A 19,002-nucleotide genomic window follows, 5' to 3' on the forward strand; every position below is an offset into this window, starting at 1 on the left:
GCTCATGCCAGTGTAATTTTTGGCGCGGTGTGGGATCCACAAAGTGCTTTCCCCACTAAAAACACTCTCCTAGGTTTAGTACCATAACCCTCCGGAACCACCTTCCGGTATTACTTCGGAGGGGAGGCTAACGTGCTGAGCGCACCTCTTCAATTTGTTATTCTACATGCTGAGCCCTTCGGCTCCTGAGCCCTTCGGCTCCTGAGCCCTTTGGCTCCTGAGCCCTTCGGCTCCTGTTAGCAGTTTTAAAACCGTTCAACGTTGTGCCTCATGCTGAGCCCTTCGGCTCCTCCCGTTAGTAATTTGTTAGTACCTATTTTCGCCCATTGGCGACCCGTCAATTTGTTAGTACCTACATGCAACATTCTGAGCCCTTCGGCTCCAGTTTGTACACTACTCTGCACTCATTCAGAGCGCGTACTCACACAATTACGACGACCTTCTCCTTTTCTTTGTTCAGCTGGTAGGATGCCGGGGTCGGTCCAACGATTCCGGTTGAGCATAACTTCCGGTTCGTAGGCGCCTCGACTACCCATTACCAGCGTCCCGACGCACTCTACTCGACTAGTCCCCGACGGTGGACCTAGTCTACACCGACGAAGAATTCCCCGGCGGTGAAAATTCTCCCGAGACCGATTCTTCTTTTTCTACGTTTCGAGCCGACCGGAAGGGTGCCGAAGTCAGTCCAGCGATTCCGGTGGAGCCTAGCTTCCGGTTCACTGGTGCCCCGACGACCCTAAAACCGGCGCTATGACACGTCTACTCAACTAGTCCCCGGCGGTGGACCTAGCCTACACCGACGAAGAATTCCCCGGCGATGGAAGTTCTTCCGAGACCGATTCTTCTTCTGCTGCTGCTACTGCTGCTCTTCAATTTTTTTACGGGCCGACCGGTAGGGTGCCGGAGTCAGTCCAGCGATTCCGGTGGAGGCTAACTTCCGGTTCACTGGTGCTCCTACGACCCGGGACCGGTGCTACGTCGCGTCTACTCAGCTAGTCCCCGACGGTGGATCTAGCCTACTCCGGCGGAGAGTTCCCCGGCAAAGGAATATCTCCCGGATCCGAGCAGCCATTCTTCCCTTTCGTGCGTTCACTCTAGCTAGCAGATCGTTGGTCGCTACGCCACTTCCTCTGAAGCTCGGACATTATTCTCGATACCGTGCTATCGACAGCGTTCCAAATGCTTTCTTCTCGGCACATCTCTTCGACAACGTTATCGACAGTGACTCCTCGCATGTCCCTCCTCACTTCTTCGAACCTAGGACATTCGAAGACTACGTGCTCCGGTGTTTCCTCCACATTCTCGCAATCCGGGCAACAAGGTGAAGAAGCATGTCCGAACCGATGCAGATACTTCCGGAAACAGCCGTGTCCGGACAGAAACTGCGTCAGATGGAAGTTCACTTCTCCATGCTTCCTATTAACCCACAGTGACACATTTGGAATTAGACGGTAAGTCCACCTTCCCTTCTCCGCGTTGTTCCACTCTTGCTGCCACTTAGCCAACGAGTCCGTTCTAACGATCCTTCTCACATTTCTGGTGCCTCTTCGCTCATAACACTCCACGTCCTCGGCCAGGGTGATGCAGATGGGCATCATGCCAGCGATAACGCATACTGCCTCCGATGAAATCGTCCTATAGGCGCTCGCTACTCGTATGGCCATGAGACGGAATGTGCTGTTCAACATCCTCCGATTACGCTTGGTCTTTACCGCTGCGGCCCAGACTGGGACTCCATACCTGAGAATAGAGACCGCTACACTCGCTAGGAGACGCCTCTTACTACTTCTCGGTCCTCCGACGTTCGGCATGATCCTCGCTATCGTGTTGACCGCCTTCGACGCCTTTTCGCAGGCGTAGTCCACGTGAGCGTTGAAGTTTAGACGGTCATCTACCATCACCCCCAGATGCTTCAAAGCACGTTTTGATGAAATATCTTGCCTACCGATGTTGATTTCAACCCTCTGAACAGCTTTGAGGTTGCTAACCAGCACTAGCTCCGTCTTATGATGAGCCAGCTGCAGTTTTGCTCCAGTCATCCACGCTTCAATCGTGTCAATCGCTTCCGTCGTCAGCATTTTGACCTCTTCCAACGTCTCGCCAGTCACCGTTAGAACGACATCATCTGCGAATCCAACAATTTCCACTCCGTTAGGTAGCACCAGCATTAATACTCCATCGTACATGTGTATGGGTTTGTATTTGTGTACATGCGTATGTGTATATGTATGATGTATGTGATTTTTGGTTTTTCTGTTTAATTGCATAACTTATTGTATAATTTGTGAATTTATGTGCTTTTAAGCGTTTGATTTTTGAAGTAGTGTGTCATGGCATACACCAGGCCTGCCCAACGTACGACCCACGAAGAGCTCTGAGATCTTCCTCATATCTGGCCCTTTTGCTGCTCTACTAACTTGATATTAATATTTTATTTTGAAGATTTTTTTTGTTTATTTTTAGTTTTTTGATCATTTTAGGGGCCCAGATAGCCGTAGCGGTAAACGCGCAGCTATTCAGCATGACCATGCTGAGGGTCGTGGGTTCAAATCCCGCTGGTCGAGGATCTTTTCGTAAAGGAAATTTTCTCGATTCCCAGGGCATAGAGTATCTTCGTACCTGCCACACGATATACACATGCAAAAATGGTCAATCGGCAAAAAAAAGCTCTCAGTTAATAACTGTGGAAGTGCTCATTAGAGAACACTAATCTGAGAAGCAGGCTTTGTCCCGGTTGGGACGTAACGCCAGAAAGAAGAATCATTTTAAATTTACTCGGTGCCAATGATTTGAAAGGCGTCATTTAAAAAATAATGAACTTTTAGGATGAGAGATCTTGCTAATAACTATACTGCCCATAACGGCATAACAGTCGCATTCGACATTTTTGTCGATTTCGAGTTAATACCGGAGGGAGTCATCAAATGATAAATACTTTTGATCAACTTACTGAAATTTGTAAAATTGTTCTACAAAATTCGAAGAAAATAGCAAGTTGTTTTGTCACATTGGTAATTATAACCGCATAACAGTCACATTGAGATTATAAATGAGTCTCGTAATGTAATAGAAATGAAATTTCCATCAGAATTATTTTCTGACTATTTACCTAGTATGCGATATGAGTTGTACAAAATATCAGCCTCAAATAAGCACTTTTGAGTTCTTGGTATTTTTTAGAAGTTTTAGTTTCCTCACATACTGCCATAAAATGCACACTTTGCATTCAATTTATTCAATGCCTACTTTTGTCGAATGTTACAAATACAGTATACTGCCCATAACTGCATATTAGTAACATTCGACAAAAGTAGGCATTGAGTAAATTGAATACAAAGTATGCATTTTATGGCAGTATGGAAGGAAACTAAAATTTCTAAAAATTACCAGGAACTCAAAAGTGCTTATTCGTGGCTAATATTTTATACAACTCATATTGCATACTAGGTGAATAGCCAGAAAATAATTCTGATAGAAATTTCATTGCTTTTACATTACGAGACTCATTTATAATTTCAATGTGACTGTTATGCGGTTATAATTACCAATGTGACAAAACAACTTGGTATTTTTTTTTTTGAGTTTTCTAGAACAATCTCACAGATTTCAGTAAGTTGATCGAAAGTATTTATCATGTGATGACTCTCCATGGTATTAACTCCAATTTGTCAAAAATGTCGAATGTTACTGTCACGAAACATAAATGATATGCATTATTTGTATTGTATTATCTGTTTAGACTCAGGTTTTCGCTTTGGACATGATTTTTATCTGTTACTTTCACCTTACTAGAGAGGAATTGGAAGCATACATGCAAATTTTACCATGCGGTCATCGAGTTCAATTTCTTTTTGATGAAAGCTTCTAAAACATCAACGATGGGGTGAGATTCTTCATAGACCTTGTCTGCAGCATTCGCCCATGTCAAATGATAGTATGGCTTCATACCTGGATCATTGGAGAATAAAACATATTTTTGAAAAACCGGCTCATTTTGGAAAGCCGTGGTTGAACCTTCATATAAGTGTGATAAGCAGCTCTGTTTTGCTAAAAACCTTTGAGCTTGAATTGATATAAGTTGTCTCTTACCAAAGTAAAAAAAAATTTCCTCAAAAAGCTGTTATAGACTTCTGTATTTATTTGTTATTAAACTTAAACATAAAATGGAGGCATATCAAACCCATAATACCCAAATGCCCTCAAAACTATGACCATGGCGAAATATTTTATTGAGACCATGAAAAACACGTTCTCTCAGAACTCCTTGATCATCTGATACCAAACAAACTAATATTTTCAACGATAAAGTGTGGTTTTTGAAGGTGGAAAGTTAATCATCAGAGTATACGACAATCAGACGCTGTTTCTAACTTTAAGTGGACAAAACCTTTAAACATTTTGGTTTCATTACATTATTTAAGACAGTAAGAAAAATACGACAAAAATTGTCCTAGATAGCGAAGATATGTCAGCATATACAACAGTAATCAGAAATTACATTCACTCACAAAAACAATGAAAATAACGCTTGTGGTTGCTAAACTCACGTTCAAACAATTTTCGCATTTTTTATGGGCCATACTGTATGCAGTTATGGGCAGTATATAACTATTTAAGAACAAAACTAATTTTTATATCACGTTCGAACAAATATTGTAGATTAAAGTTTATGACCGAACTGAATCAGATGGTCGGTTCTTACTATTTCTTGAGCATAGAAAATTATATCAAATAATAGTCAAACTAATATAAAATGTTATACAGAATTCACACATAAATTTCACGGAAAACTCGGGCACGATCCTCACAAAAAAAGTAGAGCAAGATTTCGATTAACCCTCATTAGGATTACACAGAATCTTTGCCATGATTATCAGCGAATATGGGACATTATTTTTAGAAATCGTTAATGAATTTCTTACAGAATTGGGTCCTAAAACTTTTAATGAAATCTTATTTTTATTTAATAACACGAAAAAGCATGTTACTGTAACTACTTTAGCAATTTTTCCCGCTCAAATAATGGCTTTATCATGTTCAAACTTTAATTTAAAAATTTGGTCCATAAATGAACCTTGACACTTTTGATCATGTTTGACGTTCGCTTAGTCGACAAAAACACCATAGGGGTTTTAGTTCGACCACTGGGGTTGTTCCTATCTGACATTTCGTAAGGGACACGGAAAACAAAATACACCCAATATTTGAGTTTAAGCCAAAACATTTGACAAAATCTGAAAAAATGTTTTTTGGGCTTAAACCAACGGAAAACATTAGAAAATTGAGTAAACATGTGTTTTTGGCCTAAACTTAAGCGTTTGGCACTAAAATTGAGACAGGGCTTTAGGACCCTATTCTGAGCAGTGCAGACCTTTTCAGTTTATAGAACGAAATTTTAAAATGTGTATATGGTTGGGTTCTGACGAAGTGCTAGGAACATTTTTTACAGAATCCAATGCTTGATTCTCGTAAATTTAGGAAAATAATTCTAAAAAAAATCCTTGGATTTATATTAGATTAGATTCTGACAGAATCCTTTAAACATGTTTGATTGAATTCTGAGAATGATTTTTATAAAATCCTGGACAACACGCAGAAGAATTTCTTTATGTTGAGATTACTATTCCGTTAATTACTTTTACCTACTCACAAATAATTGTTTCGAAGTAAAATGTCAACACTAAATTAACGTCAAATCAAATACACACACTTCATTGGTTCAGCTATCCACTCGTATGTATATCAATTATAATTTAGATAATTTCCACTATTCGAAAATATTCACATCCCTACAATTCAAGTCTTGATCACAAATTTACTTACTTTTAACTTGCAAGGAACAGAGTGAGAGTGAAATTTTATGAATACATTTGCTTGATAGTGTTTGTGTGTGAATATTATGTTTATGTATGTGTGTGTGTTTTTGTGCAGTGTATGTCTGAATGTTAATTTGTATTTCAGCGTTAATGTGCAGCGATTTGAATAAAAGTATTGAGCTCTCGCCGAGCGGTGTCACGAACAGATGCGCAAATTTGCTGGTTGAAAATACTGCCATTTGATTTTGCTGGGAACAGCTGATCTTTGTTTATATTTTCCACCAGCAATTTTTAAGTAGTGTTGTTGACATCTACCGTGTATGTACACGAGCGCAGAAACCACTATTGCGAAAATGCAAAATCATTACAAGCAGGTGAATTTTCAATTAATTCACGCATGCACACATTCAAACACACATACTGTAATGTCCCGATTTTGTCAGCCCTATGCTACATTTGGCCGGTGTTCATACAGACGGGACTAGATAATATTTTGCCGTTCTGAAGATACGAGAAGGACTCCGAGAATTTTGATTTTTCCGATGCTGTTTTGATACAGAAGTATTATCAATTAGATATGTTTCATCATTACAGCAAATGAACCAAATATTTTAATATTTAAAAAGCCTGGGGTACGTTCTTCTGAAACTATTTAGAAACACTCGGTCCAGTCTGTCCGAACACCGACCATTTATAGTTGACAAAATCGGGAAAAACAAATTCAACAGATTTTAGGTTTGTATTTTGACTTAAGGGCTTCGTTTTATGATTTTGTAAATGTATATATTTTTTTGTTTCCTCCATTCCCATTGTACAGAGGTATCTATCAACACTACAGAGGTATCTATCAACACTAAACCACTTTTTTTTCTTCAAAAATCTTCTTAAGTAATCGACAGTTCTTGTTTACAGTATGATGCGGTCAAGTCGCATAATAATGGACGCACTATATACGGTTTGAGTAGACTACAATTTCAAACCGGTATATCTCAAAATCCAGATAATTTCGAAACTTAGGATCTTCAGTAAAGTTGTTTTGGAGATGGAGCCCCAAGCAACTAATTGTTCGGATTGTGAACTCCAAGCTCACTTTTGGTATAAATTTAGTTTCAGTGATCGCTAGGAGGCGATAGTGGGCATGATATTTTTACTTTTGTTTTACAGATATTTCAGGTGGGTACCCCAAACAACTGTGTCGCAGATGATTTTTCTGTAATACAATAATTAAAAAGGGATAAATGAATATGATCCATAACTCGATATCGGCTCATGGAATCGTAGTAAAATCAAAATTCAGGATTGCTGGTTGATGGTCCCCTCAAACAGCTATCCAAATCATTTCAGTTCTATTACTCGATATTTCGATGAGTTCATGGTCGCTTCAGATATTGACTTATGGAGGTTTGACTGTAGAATCATGGCCCATGAAGCCAAATATGATGTCCATACAAGTCACATACTTTTCGGGTTATTTTCAAACCATGTGCCGCGAAATACACCTGAATATAGACAATTTGCAATGGAAATTCTGTATTCTTCATAGTAATTTATCAATTATGTTCAACTGAAAAATATGAAAATTTTTACAACGAAATCCTTTTTTCTGATACCATGTTTTTTTTTTTGTAACCATGTTTTGTTCTGCAACACAAAGAATAGCTACCAAGTTAAATTGCTCCATAACAAAATTAACCCACATATCTGTGTTGTAATAAATTTTCACACTCCATAATACAAAAATCGCCGTGGTGTGCTCAACTATAATTGTTTTTCACTGTTTTAAGTCGAGAAGTGGAACAAACCTGTGATGTATTTTGGCATGTTAGCATTGAAAATCAGATTTGCCATAGAAAAAATGAATATTTGAAAAACCCAACTTCAGGTGGAGATGTTTCAGTACAGTGTCGTATTGGTTTTATCACGCACTGTTTCAAACACATTTTGAATTTTCCATAACACTGTTCTCTGTGATCTATTTATTGTGCTAGATATGAAGATATTCCGAAATTCCTTGGGGGACCGACGCGTAAACATAACCAACGTATATATCTCAGGCTGCGGATTTTTTATCTTATCCGGATATCCACTCTTTGGAACAATACATTAATGAAAGTATGTTGTGAAAAAATGAAGCAATTTGGTCCAGCCGTCTTTCAGTAATAAGCATTTATGTTGCTTGTACCACGCTGGCCAAATAAAGTTCTTGAAAACTACAAAAAATCTCATTTCGTAATTTTCAGATATCTCTAAGAATACTTAACCAATTTTTATGATTTTTTCTGAGTAGCTCCTTATCATATGGCATTGTATAGCCCACATTCTATTTTTTCGATAAGTTGACGTAAAACAAAATGGCCGCCTAAGACATTTTATATGGAAAATGTCGGTCCCCTAAGGAATATTGGAATATCTTAAAAACCAGATCATCAATCATCAATACCGACACAGATTCCTAAACTAGAAGAGTTTTTTGAGAACTTTTGAAAAAATGGTGCAAAACTACCGAGAAACAAAAATGTTATCGCGAATTGATTTTTTTTCTTGCGGTGAAAAAATGAAGCAGCCGGTAGAGGGGTTAATGAATAGACATAACGGTCAACTTGTTTAACAAATATATTAGAAGTAAATATTGTCAAAAGTACATTATAGCCCACGTATGATTTGATCATTTAAGTTAAGAGTGATATTTTGGCTGCATAAACAAATTCATTCATACTTTATTGCCGTATAGTTATAGCACAATCTGAAGTAGAACTTTCATCAAATACTTGTAAATGCATCCAATTGTTTTGAGTACACCAATAAGTTCGCACCCGTATGGCAAAATGAGTGCCATGCTCAAAATTAATGAAAAATGTGAAATTCTAAAACCACATGTAATTGTAAGCTTAGCATAAGGAATCCGCTTTTCTCAAAATTATATTTCTTAGGGTCAATTTCTTCACCTTCGCATAAGCCGTAAACCACGTTTACCCATACAAGAAACCGCTTATTAATGAACAAATATTTGAATCGGTTTTGAAATACTTTTCGGAGATTTCACCAAAGCAGAATCGAAACTTTTTCTTACATTATCAATGGACATTCTCACATTGATCAGCAAAGGTAAAATGAAAAAAATCAGTTCGTTCCTTACTTTTTTCCCTTTGTTAGGAAAACCAACATATCAATTTCAAGTTCAAATACTGATACAGAGAGTGTTTGATCTTTCCCATCGATGACAACCAACGTCGATTGAAACTAGTTGGATATGTTTTGATAGGTGTCTGTTTTGTTTTGCAGATTAACTCTCCGGTTTTAAACCATGGACGCAAGAGTACCCTATTTTCCAGCTTCCCGGCGTTATGTGCAGCTGGTTTTGCAACAGAGTATTGTACCGTATTTTCGGATGATTTAAAGAATGGAAATAAGGAAAAGACTAAGCAGTTCTACTACTACTAGCTGTTCTACGACTAAGCTGGTCCATATGGCGGAAGAGCAAAAGGAAGAATATCGATTATTATTACTTATATCGATAGAACAATAGTAGTTCATCAACAAAATTACAATCATATTATATTGTGTATGTAGAAACGGTAGAAACGTATCTAACGATACATTTCTTGAAAATCAGGTAATAAGAAGGTAATAACCGCAGTTAACCCTATGCGTGAAGCTTCGATTTTTTTAGCATGCCAAATAGAAAAAACAATTTTGAAATGTGCGTTAAAAAATTAAATCATTATCTAATTAAATTCTACCCAGTGTCTGGGGTTGGATTTTTAATAAGCTATAGAATTACCAATAATTTCAGAAAAAAAATCTAAATAATATTATGATGTAGCGCAGCAGAAATCTATCATCATATTTTTGTACAATAAATCACATAAAGCTCTACTCATTAGTATTACGGATTTCATTATATACGCATTTTAAAGTTCACTTCCCATACTTTGCCATGTTAATTTTTCGATTCTTCGTGCATAAGCATGATTTGCTGCAGAAAAGTAATCGCTAAAGGAATTTCTTGCAGAAATTGGGCGGTATGAATAAAAAGCGTTGAACAACGAACTTTACTACATGTAGCATCTACTCAAAAACAAAATCCACAAAGTTTACTACACTTTTGGTATGAATAAAAAAACCTTATAAGCTATAGAATCTGCAGAATATCGAGGAACAATATTAAAAAAAATTAAAATAATGTGTTTATAATGTTATCCATCAAAAGTCTATCAACATATACCGAAAAGATTTTAATTAATTATTGAAATTAATTTTATATATTGTATATTTCTTTCACTACTGGACTGCGAAATGCGGCTCCAGAAGTGCGAAAATGCGAATAAAAATTGTATCAAATCATGTTGGCGTCTTCAGAGCACTTATTCTATGGACTGCGAGGAATAACCCCGCTGAAGATACCGACTCGATTTGACGCAATCGCGCACTTTTATTAGCATTTCTGCACTTGTAAAAACTTTTGCGATAGTCCAGTGGTGAAAGAAATGCGCAATAAACACTTGAAATTTCACTTCGGCCGGGCAAAATTTTCGACGCTATACTCATCGAGTAAACTTTTTCCAGATGGCAGCACGGTATCTTCGTAGACTCCAATAGAATCCGTCTACGTATGCGTCGAAAACAGCATGCAAATAATTCCATCAATCAGAAGAACAACATTTAGGATCTTTCATCGAAACACGTTGCTTCCTGGGTTTCCTTGACGTGGAATCATGGGTCCGACAGAATTCAGCAACAGCCTGAGGCATTTTGTTTATGATGCATACGTTTCTTCTTTGTGACTGACTACCTATCAGTCAAAAAAAGTATTGTGGCCATCACAGAAGTTAGCGGAATTTGGGGCAAGTGTGCCACCTTAAGAAATTTGTTCTCTAACTTTGCCCAAAGCTTATCAAATCTACTAATTTTATTCCACATCTTCCAATAAGCTCTGTGTTAATGAAAATGAAAATAAATTGTAACCAAATCAGGATGATACTGTCGTCTAACACAGAACACCTAGATATAAGAAATTAATGTAACGTTTGAAATAATACTAATGAAGGAATTAAAAAAACATTTAAAGTTATTATAGTTTTGGAGCTTCTCAAATATAATCCAGAATATTTTTCAGCAATATGGGGAAAGTGTGCCAGTGCCACCCATATGAAGGAGGATTGCTAACGATTAAATATCAAGTTAAGCACTACATCAAATTAAAATTATTATATTTTCTATTCATATCACTTACAATGCAAATTCTTAGAGGCAATTTATTACACATTTTAAAGTTTACCGTCATAAGGAGCTGTTTTATAGCAAGGCTCATAGCAGCTATTGATGAATTCCGCAGCGTCTAAAAAAACTAAATGCCTGAAATTATTATTCTTATATCCATTTCATACAAAATGGACCATTCGATTACAGTGTATGTAAGACTACACTAGATCATCATTGAATTAAAGGAAAAAATTGACATATCTCTTTTTTATTAATTTTACAAAATCTAAAAGCTGATTGCATATTGATTACGGTATTAGGGTATATATTTGAATTTAAAAATAAGAATAACGTAAAATGATTGTAGGCAAAGAATGAGATGCACAGACGATTAAGGTGTATAAGAATTTCCAAGGCTCAGCACACCAGAAAACATGATAATACAAAATATTTGGAAAAAATTTTTTGGTGTTATAAAGATCAGATAATCCCCTTCTCCACGGTAAAAACCAACTCAACCATCCACAGCAAAACAATTTCTCATCCTGAATTACAATTATCATTATGTTGCTGAAATTTACATTTTCATAAGTTTTATTCCAACGCATTTTTCTTACAAAACAAGTGGTAGAGTAAGGTGGGGCAAAAGTTCGACCTTAGTGGTATAATCAAAGTTTCCAGGAAAACAATAGCAGTTAAAACAAAACAAATACCATACAGTGAACCTTCAACATATTGGCTATAATTTTGCTGAACAAACTTGTGTCAAAATTTTTTCCCATTTTTAGTTATAATTATAAATTTTGTATATTGTATTCGAAATTAGAAGCGAACATGTAGTTGAAATCAAACAGAAAAATATTTACTCATAGATGTAATTGGGGGTGGCCTACTTGCCCCTATGGCACACTTGCCCCAAACTCTGCTACTAAACTGGCTTGATTGAAATTTCGTAGGTACAGAGATAAACAGGTGTAACACTTCTATCACTTATCGCCAGATGGATTCAAGTATGTACAATGCGCAGAAAAAGAACAGAACTGCTCAATATTATTTTACAGAATGCATAACATACCATAAACGACAGTTTAGTTAGGGTAACTTGAAATAGTTTGAGTTCCATTACTAAATGCACTGTGAATGGCACATCTGCTTTGCTCATGTCCACAGTTTATAAATATCAAATGCTCAAGCAATCGATTCCAAACTTTCTAGCACAGTGTGTCTAAATACCTGACAGTCACGAATTTCACTTCATTTTTTTTTTTAATTTCGACATCTTCAAACAAACTTCAGTTGACTATTTTTATTTCTGAGTGTGCATTATCAGATTCGCATGGCAATGCACAGCACTAGTCTACACATAAAAAATCGCCTAAACGCAAACCGCGAAATATTTGACGAAATGCCACCGACAAATCGATGTGCATACACTCAGGCAAATGGACTATCTATAAACATAGGAACCCCTTATGAAAATTCGCCACAAGGAATCGGGTTGAAATTCATAAATTTGTCTTATGAAACCGAAATTTGAAAACAAAAATAGTTTTCGCGGCAACCTGGAATCGAACCAAGGACCTTGCGATCGATAGGCTCGTGCGTACACCCCGCGCCTATCGACGCCTTGGTGTGGAGTGATGCTAAAACGATACATAAATCGTTCGTATTGCGATAATCGTTCCATCTTTCATAAGGCAAAATGTATGAATTTCGATAGTCCAGTTCGCTGCGAGGTCTACAAGCAAACTGCCACGCTAATACTAACGCATGATCAATCTTACACAAGTCGATTTCCTCAGAATGAAAACTCGATACGTTTCGTTTGTTTGACGTCACTTAAGCTTCCGGTCAACATCAGTCCAACAAGGAAATTAATGGTCTGCAGCAATTCTGTTTATGTTTGATTTCTTACATCAAACAAAAGTAATGTTGTGACAGTTCTCACAGCAAACAAAGAAAATTTTGTCAGCATTACACTACTACGCAGACAATTGGATTGGTCTATGCTCAAACAAGGTACTTCATTTTTCTGGACAAAAAGTTCTTTTTCTAATTGCTAGCTCCATCTGTGCGATGATTTGCACAGCTTCCTCTACTTGTATGCGTGTTCAGTATAGATCCATTTCGTAATATCCCTCAAATAATGTTTAGCCCAATAAGCAATTGTGTTGTGATTAAAGCCTGATTTGCTGCTGAACAGGAATCGCTAAAGAAATTTCTCGCCAATTCCTTGCAGAAATTTTCTACAGCGACTCCCGTTTGAACTGACAGTTCTTTTCAACTGCGTACTGCGATCAGAAAAAAGCGCTTCCTTGATCGATTCCTTGCAGGAATTTCCCATGCATCAAGATAGGCCAAGAAATTACTTGTCAGCAGCGAATCAGGCTTAATGGTGAGTTGTTCTTTGTTTCTGTTTAACAGCTTATGTGTAGGTTTTCATCATTATTTGTCTAACATTTGTATTACTTGAAGCCATTCCCCTGAGAGGCGGAACAATTTCTTGACATCTTGTCAATTACGTGTCAACGGTAGGAATGACAGAACAAGTTACTGATTTTCGAATAAATCCGCTAAAAAAAAGTAGAGTGGCACGTCGGTTTGTCGGTGCTTTCTCATGTTCACATCAGTTGATTAGCAAAAAAAAATTTTTTTTTCAAAAAGAAGAAAATATTTATCAAAAATAAATGAGAATCCCTTTGTGTTCTGCTAATACGTCCAATATATGCTATTGCTGCGTGTGGAGGTGTGGATTGACGAAGGTGGTCGATTTACAGCAACGGAAGTGTACTGTTTGTCTGTGCTGAGCGATATGCGTGGCCGTGCGATGAGTAAACTCTTTAAAATAATGATAATTACTATGGACTTATTCGCGTTATGACTGAATGTCACACGATGTAAGTGATGGAACAAAAAAAAAAGGAATTCTTGAAGATGTATTAAACAAAACATATAATTTCACAAGTTTACGGACACAAAAGCGTGATTGACATTTCCCGAATCAGACACTAACGTATTTCAAATACGACACAAATTTTCGTCATTCGGCTCGCTTCTTTTATGTGCATCTAAATACGTAAAATCACATGATTTTTTGGAAGTTTAAAACATGTAGGGTGCCGGTACCAATGGTTGTAATGTACCAGATTGAACTATGGAATAAAACGTACATTTTTCGATAAAAACGACATGTGCTATTTTTGGTGTGATCGCTTCTAGTTAAGTCGATTTGCTAAATTTTAGCTTTTTATTTTATCAAAAAGTCATATAAGTCTACGCAAAAAATTTTCACCCTTGAACCAATAGTTGCCGTCGTATTCCAGTAGCGGATCAACGGATGGAAGCAGTTTTTAAAATAAATGTATAAAAATGAAGAAAAGATGATCTTTATGCTTCATTCGAAAGATATTAGTTGCTGTTCCAAGGGAAAAATGTTAAACGTATGTAAAAACATACCATTTTGTTTAAAATTCCTTGTATCATTCCCGAACGTCTACTACTGGAGCACTAGCGCAACTAATGGAACACGTGTACCAATAGTGACTCAAGCGATTTTATGTTAAAAAATAGTCCTATCACTCTTCTTATATTTCTCCCATATAGCAGAGGTTGAAATCATTCTGTTGACGCCAAAAGATCTCTATTAAGGGTTTTTGTTACTTTGTTATGATATTTTATAGCTTGGGTAGTCCACTAATGGCACCGGCACCCTATGCACAGAAGGAAATGTAAAAAAATATTTTACAATGCGGCGTTTCATGAATCATGTCATGAAAAGTCCAAAAAAAAGGTAATACAAGGGTTAAGTACACACTGTATCCAGTGCCGGATTTGGGCTTCGGGGGGCCCGGGTCAGATCTCATAAAGGGGGCCCTTTTATACAAAATTCAGCACGTTTTGGGATTCCACAAACCAACGTGTTGGATTTGAGTTTTTGAACGAGATGGTCGGTCCAAAGATATGAGGGGCTCAAATGCAAAGTGATGTAAATGACATTTTACGATTGTGAGCTATATACATTGAAAAATTAAACTGTTTTCAAACTTTCCAATAGTATTTTTAGGTGATTTTTCCGTCCAATAGGAATGGGAAAATATAACAATTCGTAGAATATTGGCTTCTATATGGTCGGTGTTCAGACGGACTGGACTAAGTGTTTTGTTTCCAATGGCTTCAAGAAAACGTACCTCTGCCATTCGGAATATCAAAATATTTGCATTATTTGCTATGATAATTCAACTTATCTATTTGATGACAAATCTGGATAATAATAGCATTGGAAAAATCAGAATTGATGTTGTCCTCAATGTATATTTAGAACGCCAAAATATCGTCTAGTCCTGCCTGTCTGAACATCTATCAAATAATTTGTATGGAGTGAAAAATTGTTAAAAATGTTTAAAGCCGTTTTTCTCCAAACTCCTTTTGGTTCTACTTACTACAAGTTTCCAGCTGGTCTCTGGTAAAAAAGGATTTACAATACTGGCAAGAAAAAGTTCACAAAGGATAATTTTCATATAAAATAGTCATGTTTGGAAATCTGCATATCTGCTTCTTACAAACCAATTGACCTGAAATTTGAACCGCATGTTGAAAATAACTTCAAATTAGATCTGTGAATCCATCAAATTCTAGGCTAAGGTGTCTAAGTTCTTAAAATTCGCCCATTTTGACAAAAATGTTCAAATTTTGATACTAAGATATTTTGAAAACTAACAATTTACGATAAGTATAACCTTTTACAAAGTTTGGCATTTCATCGAAGTGAACAAATTTGCAGAAGCATGCCTACTTCGAAATATTCACATTTAAAAAAAATACAATTTGAAATTTGTGGCATATTTTTTTTTTAAATAGTGTTTTTTAATGCCTTCCGTTTCCTTGAATAGAATTTTATTAATTTCCCATAAATCAAATTTCAATTTATTTATTAGATGAAATTCAAATTTCAGGTCAATCGGTTCGTCAGAAGCTGTTATAAAGTTCCCTATACTTGAACATTTTGTATGGAAATCGGCCTTTATGTACTGTTTTCCTACCAGTATTGTATATTCCATGGATTATATTCAAATCTAAACTTTTACTAAAGCAAAACTAAGCCTATACTGATTTCAAAGAAAACTTCATCAACTCTGGCATACAAAATAGAAAATTATCTAAAAATACTAATTACCGCGTCGCAAAAGAATTTCCCATACCGTTCAGATCTCTGATAGAATTGCAAATATGTTTAAATTTCGAAGTTCTGATAGGAACCCAAAAAACTCTTTGAATTTAGCAGTAATTTACAAGTTAAGCCATATTTTTTAAGATTCTGCAAAAATGTTAAGCGCATTTTTAATTCCAATTTTTTTTTATTAATTAGTGTAGAATTGTTGGGGAGAACTTTCAGTTCGGACGGAAATGAACAATCCTGATAGCGAGTCCGTTAGAAACAGTCTCAAGCTACAATTTTATTTCGCATGTTAGTTTTAGGCAAATTCATAGTTGTTTAAGTGTGTCTTACATTTGGTGTTCTTTATTAATTTTAGGTTATATTTGTCCTCACTGTTTTCTCCGAACTGAATTCAATCTGTGATATAATAGTTTAAGAGTTTAGAGTAGAGTATTTATAATCTGAGATTAATATCTACCTGGCTAGTGCACAAATTGTACAAAATTTCAATTAGGATAAGAATTCAATTATTTAATTTTAGAATTAGCTTTAGCTTTAGATAATCGACCTTTTAGCTTATACTTCTTTTATTCGAATACTTGTTTTAGAACGTGCATGAACCGATCTTCGCACTGACGTTTCCCCAAAGCTGTCAACGCATGACGGACAATTAAAGCGAAGGGCGTACTAAGGAACTCACTTCAACGGGTTAGAAAACTGCCCAGTGGTTTCGCCAAAAAGAATGTTGAAGGTTTTGGCTTAACATTCATGTTTTCATGTTCGATATTAGGTGAAGAAAAACATTTAACTCAAATATTGAAATGTTGTCTTAAACGTTTGAATTATATGCTCAAATGTCTAAAGAGAAAATATGGAAATGAATTTTTTAGATTTTTTTGTTTTTAATTTTGGTGTCGGGGGGCCCGGGGCATTTGCCCCCTCGGCACCCCCCCCCCAAATCCGGGCATGACTGTATCCGTAATTGGTTTACGTTTGATTGACGACAGATAAATAAATGAATAAATAAATAAAACAAATGTTACTGGTTCTCGTATCTCAATAGCTCGACCAAACCCAAGTAACCAAACACACAGAAGAATTTCTTTATGTTGAGATTACTATCCCGTTAATTACTTTTACCTACACACAAATAGTTGTTTCGAAGTAAAATGTCGACACTAAATTAACATCAAATCAAATACACACACTTCATTGATTCAGCTATCCACTTGTACCTATATCAATTATAATTTGGATAATTACCACTATCCGAAAACATCCACATTCCTAGGCTTCAAGTCATGCTCACAAATCTACTTACTTTAACCTTGCAAGGAACAGGGTAGGTGATAAGAAGACCATTTCTCACGCAGGAGACCACGTATCAAGTTTGCCGACGTGCACTTTATGCACTATATTGGCCATATAATAGCCCTATAAGGCCAAAAAGACGAATTAGCGGGCTAGTGATTACTTGGGAATTTTGCCTTACTATGTGAAGCCTGATTCGCTGCTGACAAGTAATTTCTTGGCCTATTTTGATCGCATGGGAAATTCCTGCAAGGAATCGATCAAGGAAGCGTTTTTTGTCTGATCGCAGTACGCAGTTGAAAAGAACTGTCAGTTCAAACGGGAGTCGCTGTAGAAAATTTCTGCAAGGAATCGACGAGAAAATTCTTTAGCGATTCCTGTTCAACAGCAAATCAGGCTTGAAGATATCATACATTTGTATTGTATTTGTATTGATTTGTACACAATGACGTATGTTTTTTAGGGAATCACCTCCAACTTTGATTCGGGAGTAGGAGTGTATCAAAAACAAAAGTCCTAATATAGATATGTAGATAAACAGGTTCCTATTGATAAGACCGAATGGGATTACCTCGATGCGTAAACGTACCTATGTTGTGCTGGTTATGCTGCAGTACGGAACCGAAAGCCATTAGGTCTTTTGCTGGTGGTGCTCTAGTACCCACTGCTGAAAACCCTTCCCCTAAATAGGACGCCAAGGCGACAGCCCTAGGGGGCGCTTTGCCGTTTTCCGTCAAAATTTTGAAGCGTTTTGTTTCTAACGTTGTTTTCTTCAAAAACTTCAATTGTATTTATTAAAGTTGGTGTTCTTATTCCAATTTGCACATGTAACGTTCACAAAAATCCACGTTTTCGGATATTAAATTGCACAATTTAAATTATTTGTTTTTTTTTTTTATATTCAGCACCACTAGTATACAACTTAATCCGGTTTTCTTTCCTTTAAAATACTGAGCCTATGCTTGGCTGTAGATAATCGATGATCACAGTACTCATAACATTGATATCGCGACCCCAAAGCGACTGCAGAACTTTTATCATTTTAGATAGAAACTCGTAAATATTGACACATTTAATCCTTGGTGGGGACGTTTGGGGTGGAAACAATTATGTTTTGCTATTCACCGCATAATGGCAGCACTAACAGAGCACTACGTATTACGTATTACCGTCACGGGATTCGAACATGCAATACAGGCCACACTTCTCTAAATCACGAGAGCACAGAGATTGCGTTAAACTTATCACATCCAACGCGTATAACAACCGTCGCGAACCATTCATGAATAGAGACTGACGAACCCTGGCGCGATCGACATGATTCTGTGAATGCAATCTTTCGATCAGAAAGAAAGAGTGAGAAAGGAAGTTTTGCAAGAGAATATAGTAGTGAGAGAGAATGAAACAGAAGAAACAACAGAGCAGAACAGAATACGTGAAGTAGGCGTTACCTAAAGGAAAACGATACCAGTATGGTACTTTTATCCAATCACAAATCGCTTGGAATGAGTTGCATAC

General features: G+C 36.7%; 1 protein-coding gene across 2 annotated transcripts in view; it reads right to left on the reverse strand.

The window, feature by feature from the left end:
• LOC110677735 (LIM/homeobox protein Lhx5) overlaps nt 1-18,785 on the reverse strand; it is a 184,078-nt gene extending 165,293 nt beyond the window's left edge. For both annotated transcript variants that reach the window (XM_021848953.1, XM_021848952.1), the window contains exon 1: nt 18,074-18,785. In XM_021848953.1, coding sequence (XP_021704645.1) covers nt 18,074-18,116 — 43 coding nt within the window. In that variant the 5' untranslated portion in view covers nt 18,117-18,785. The remainder of the gene's footprint in view (nt 1-18,073) is intronic.
• Between the last annotated feature and the right edge of the window lie 217 nt (nt 18,786-19,002).

This window comes from Aedes aegypti, chromosome 3, assembly GCF_002204515.2.
Source record: "Aedes aegypti strain LVP_AGWG chromosome 3, AaegL5.0 Primary Assembly, whole genome shotgun sequence".
In the NCBI taxonomy this organism is placed as follows: domain Eukaryota; kingdom Metazoa; phylum Arthropoda; class Insecta; order Diptera; family Culicidae; genus Aedes; species Aedes aegypti.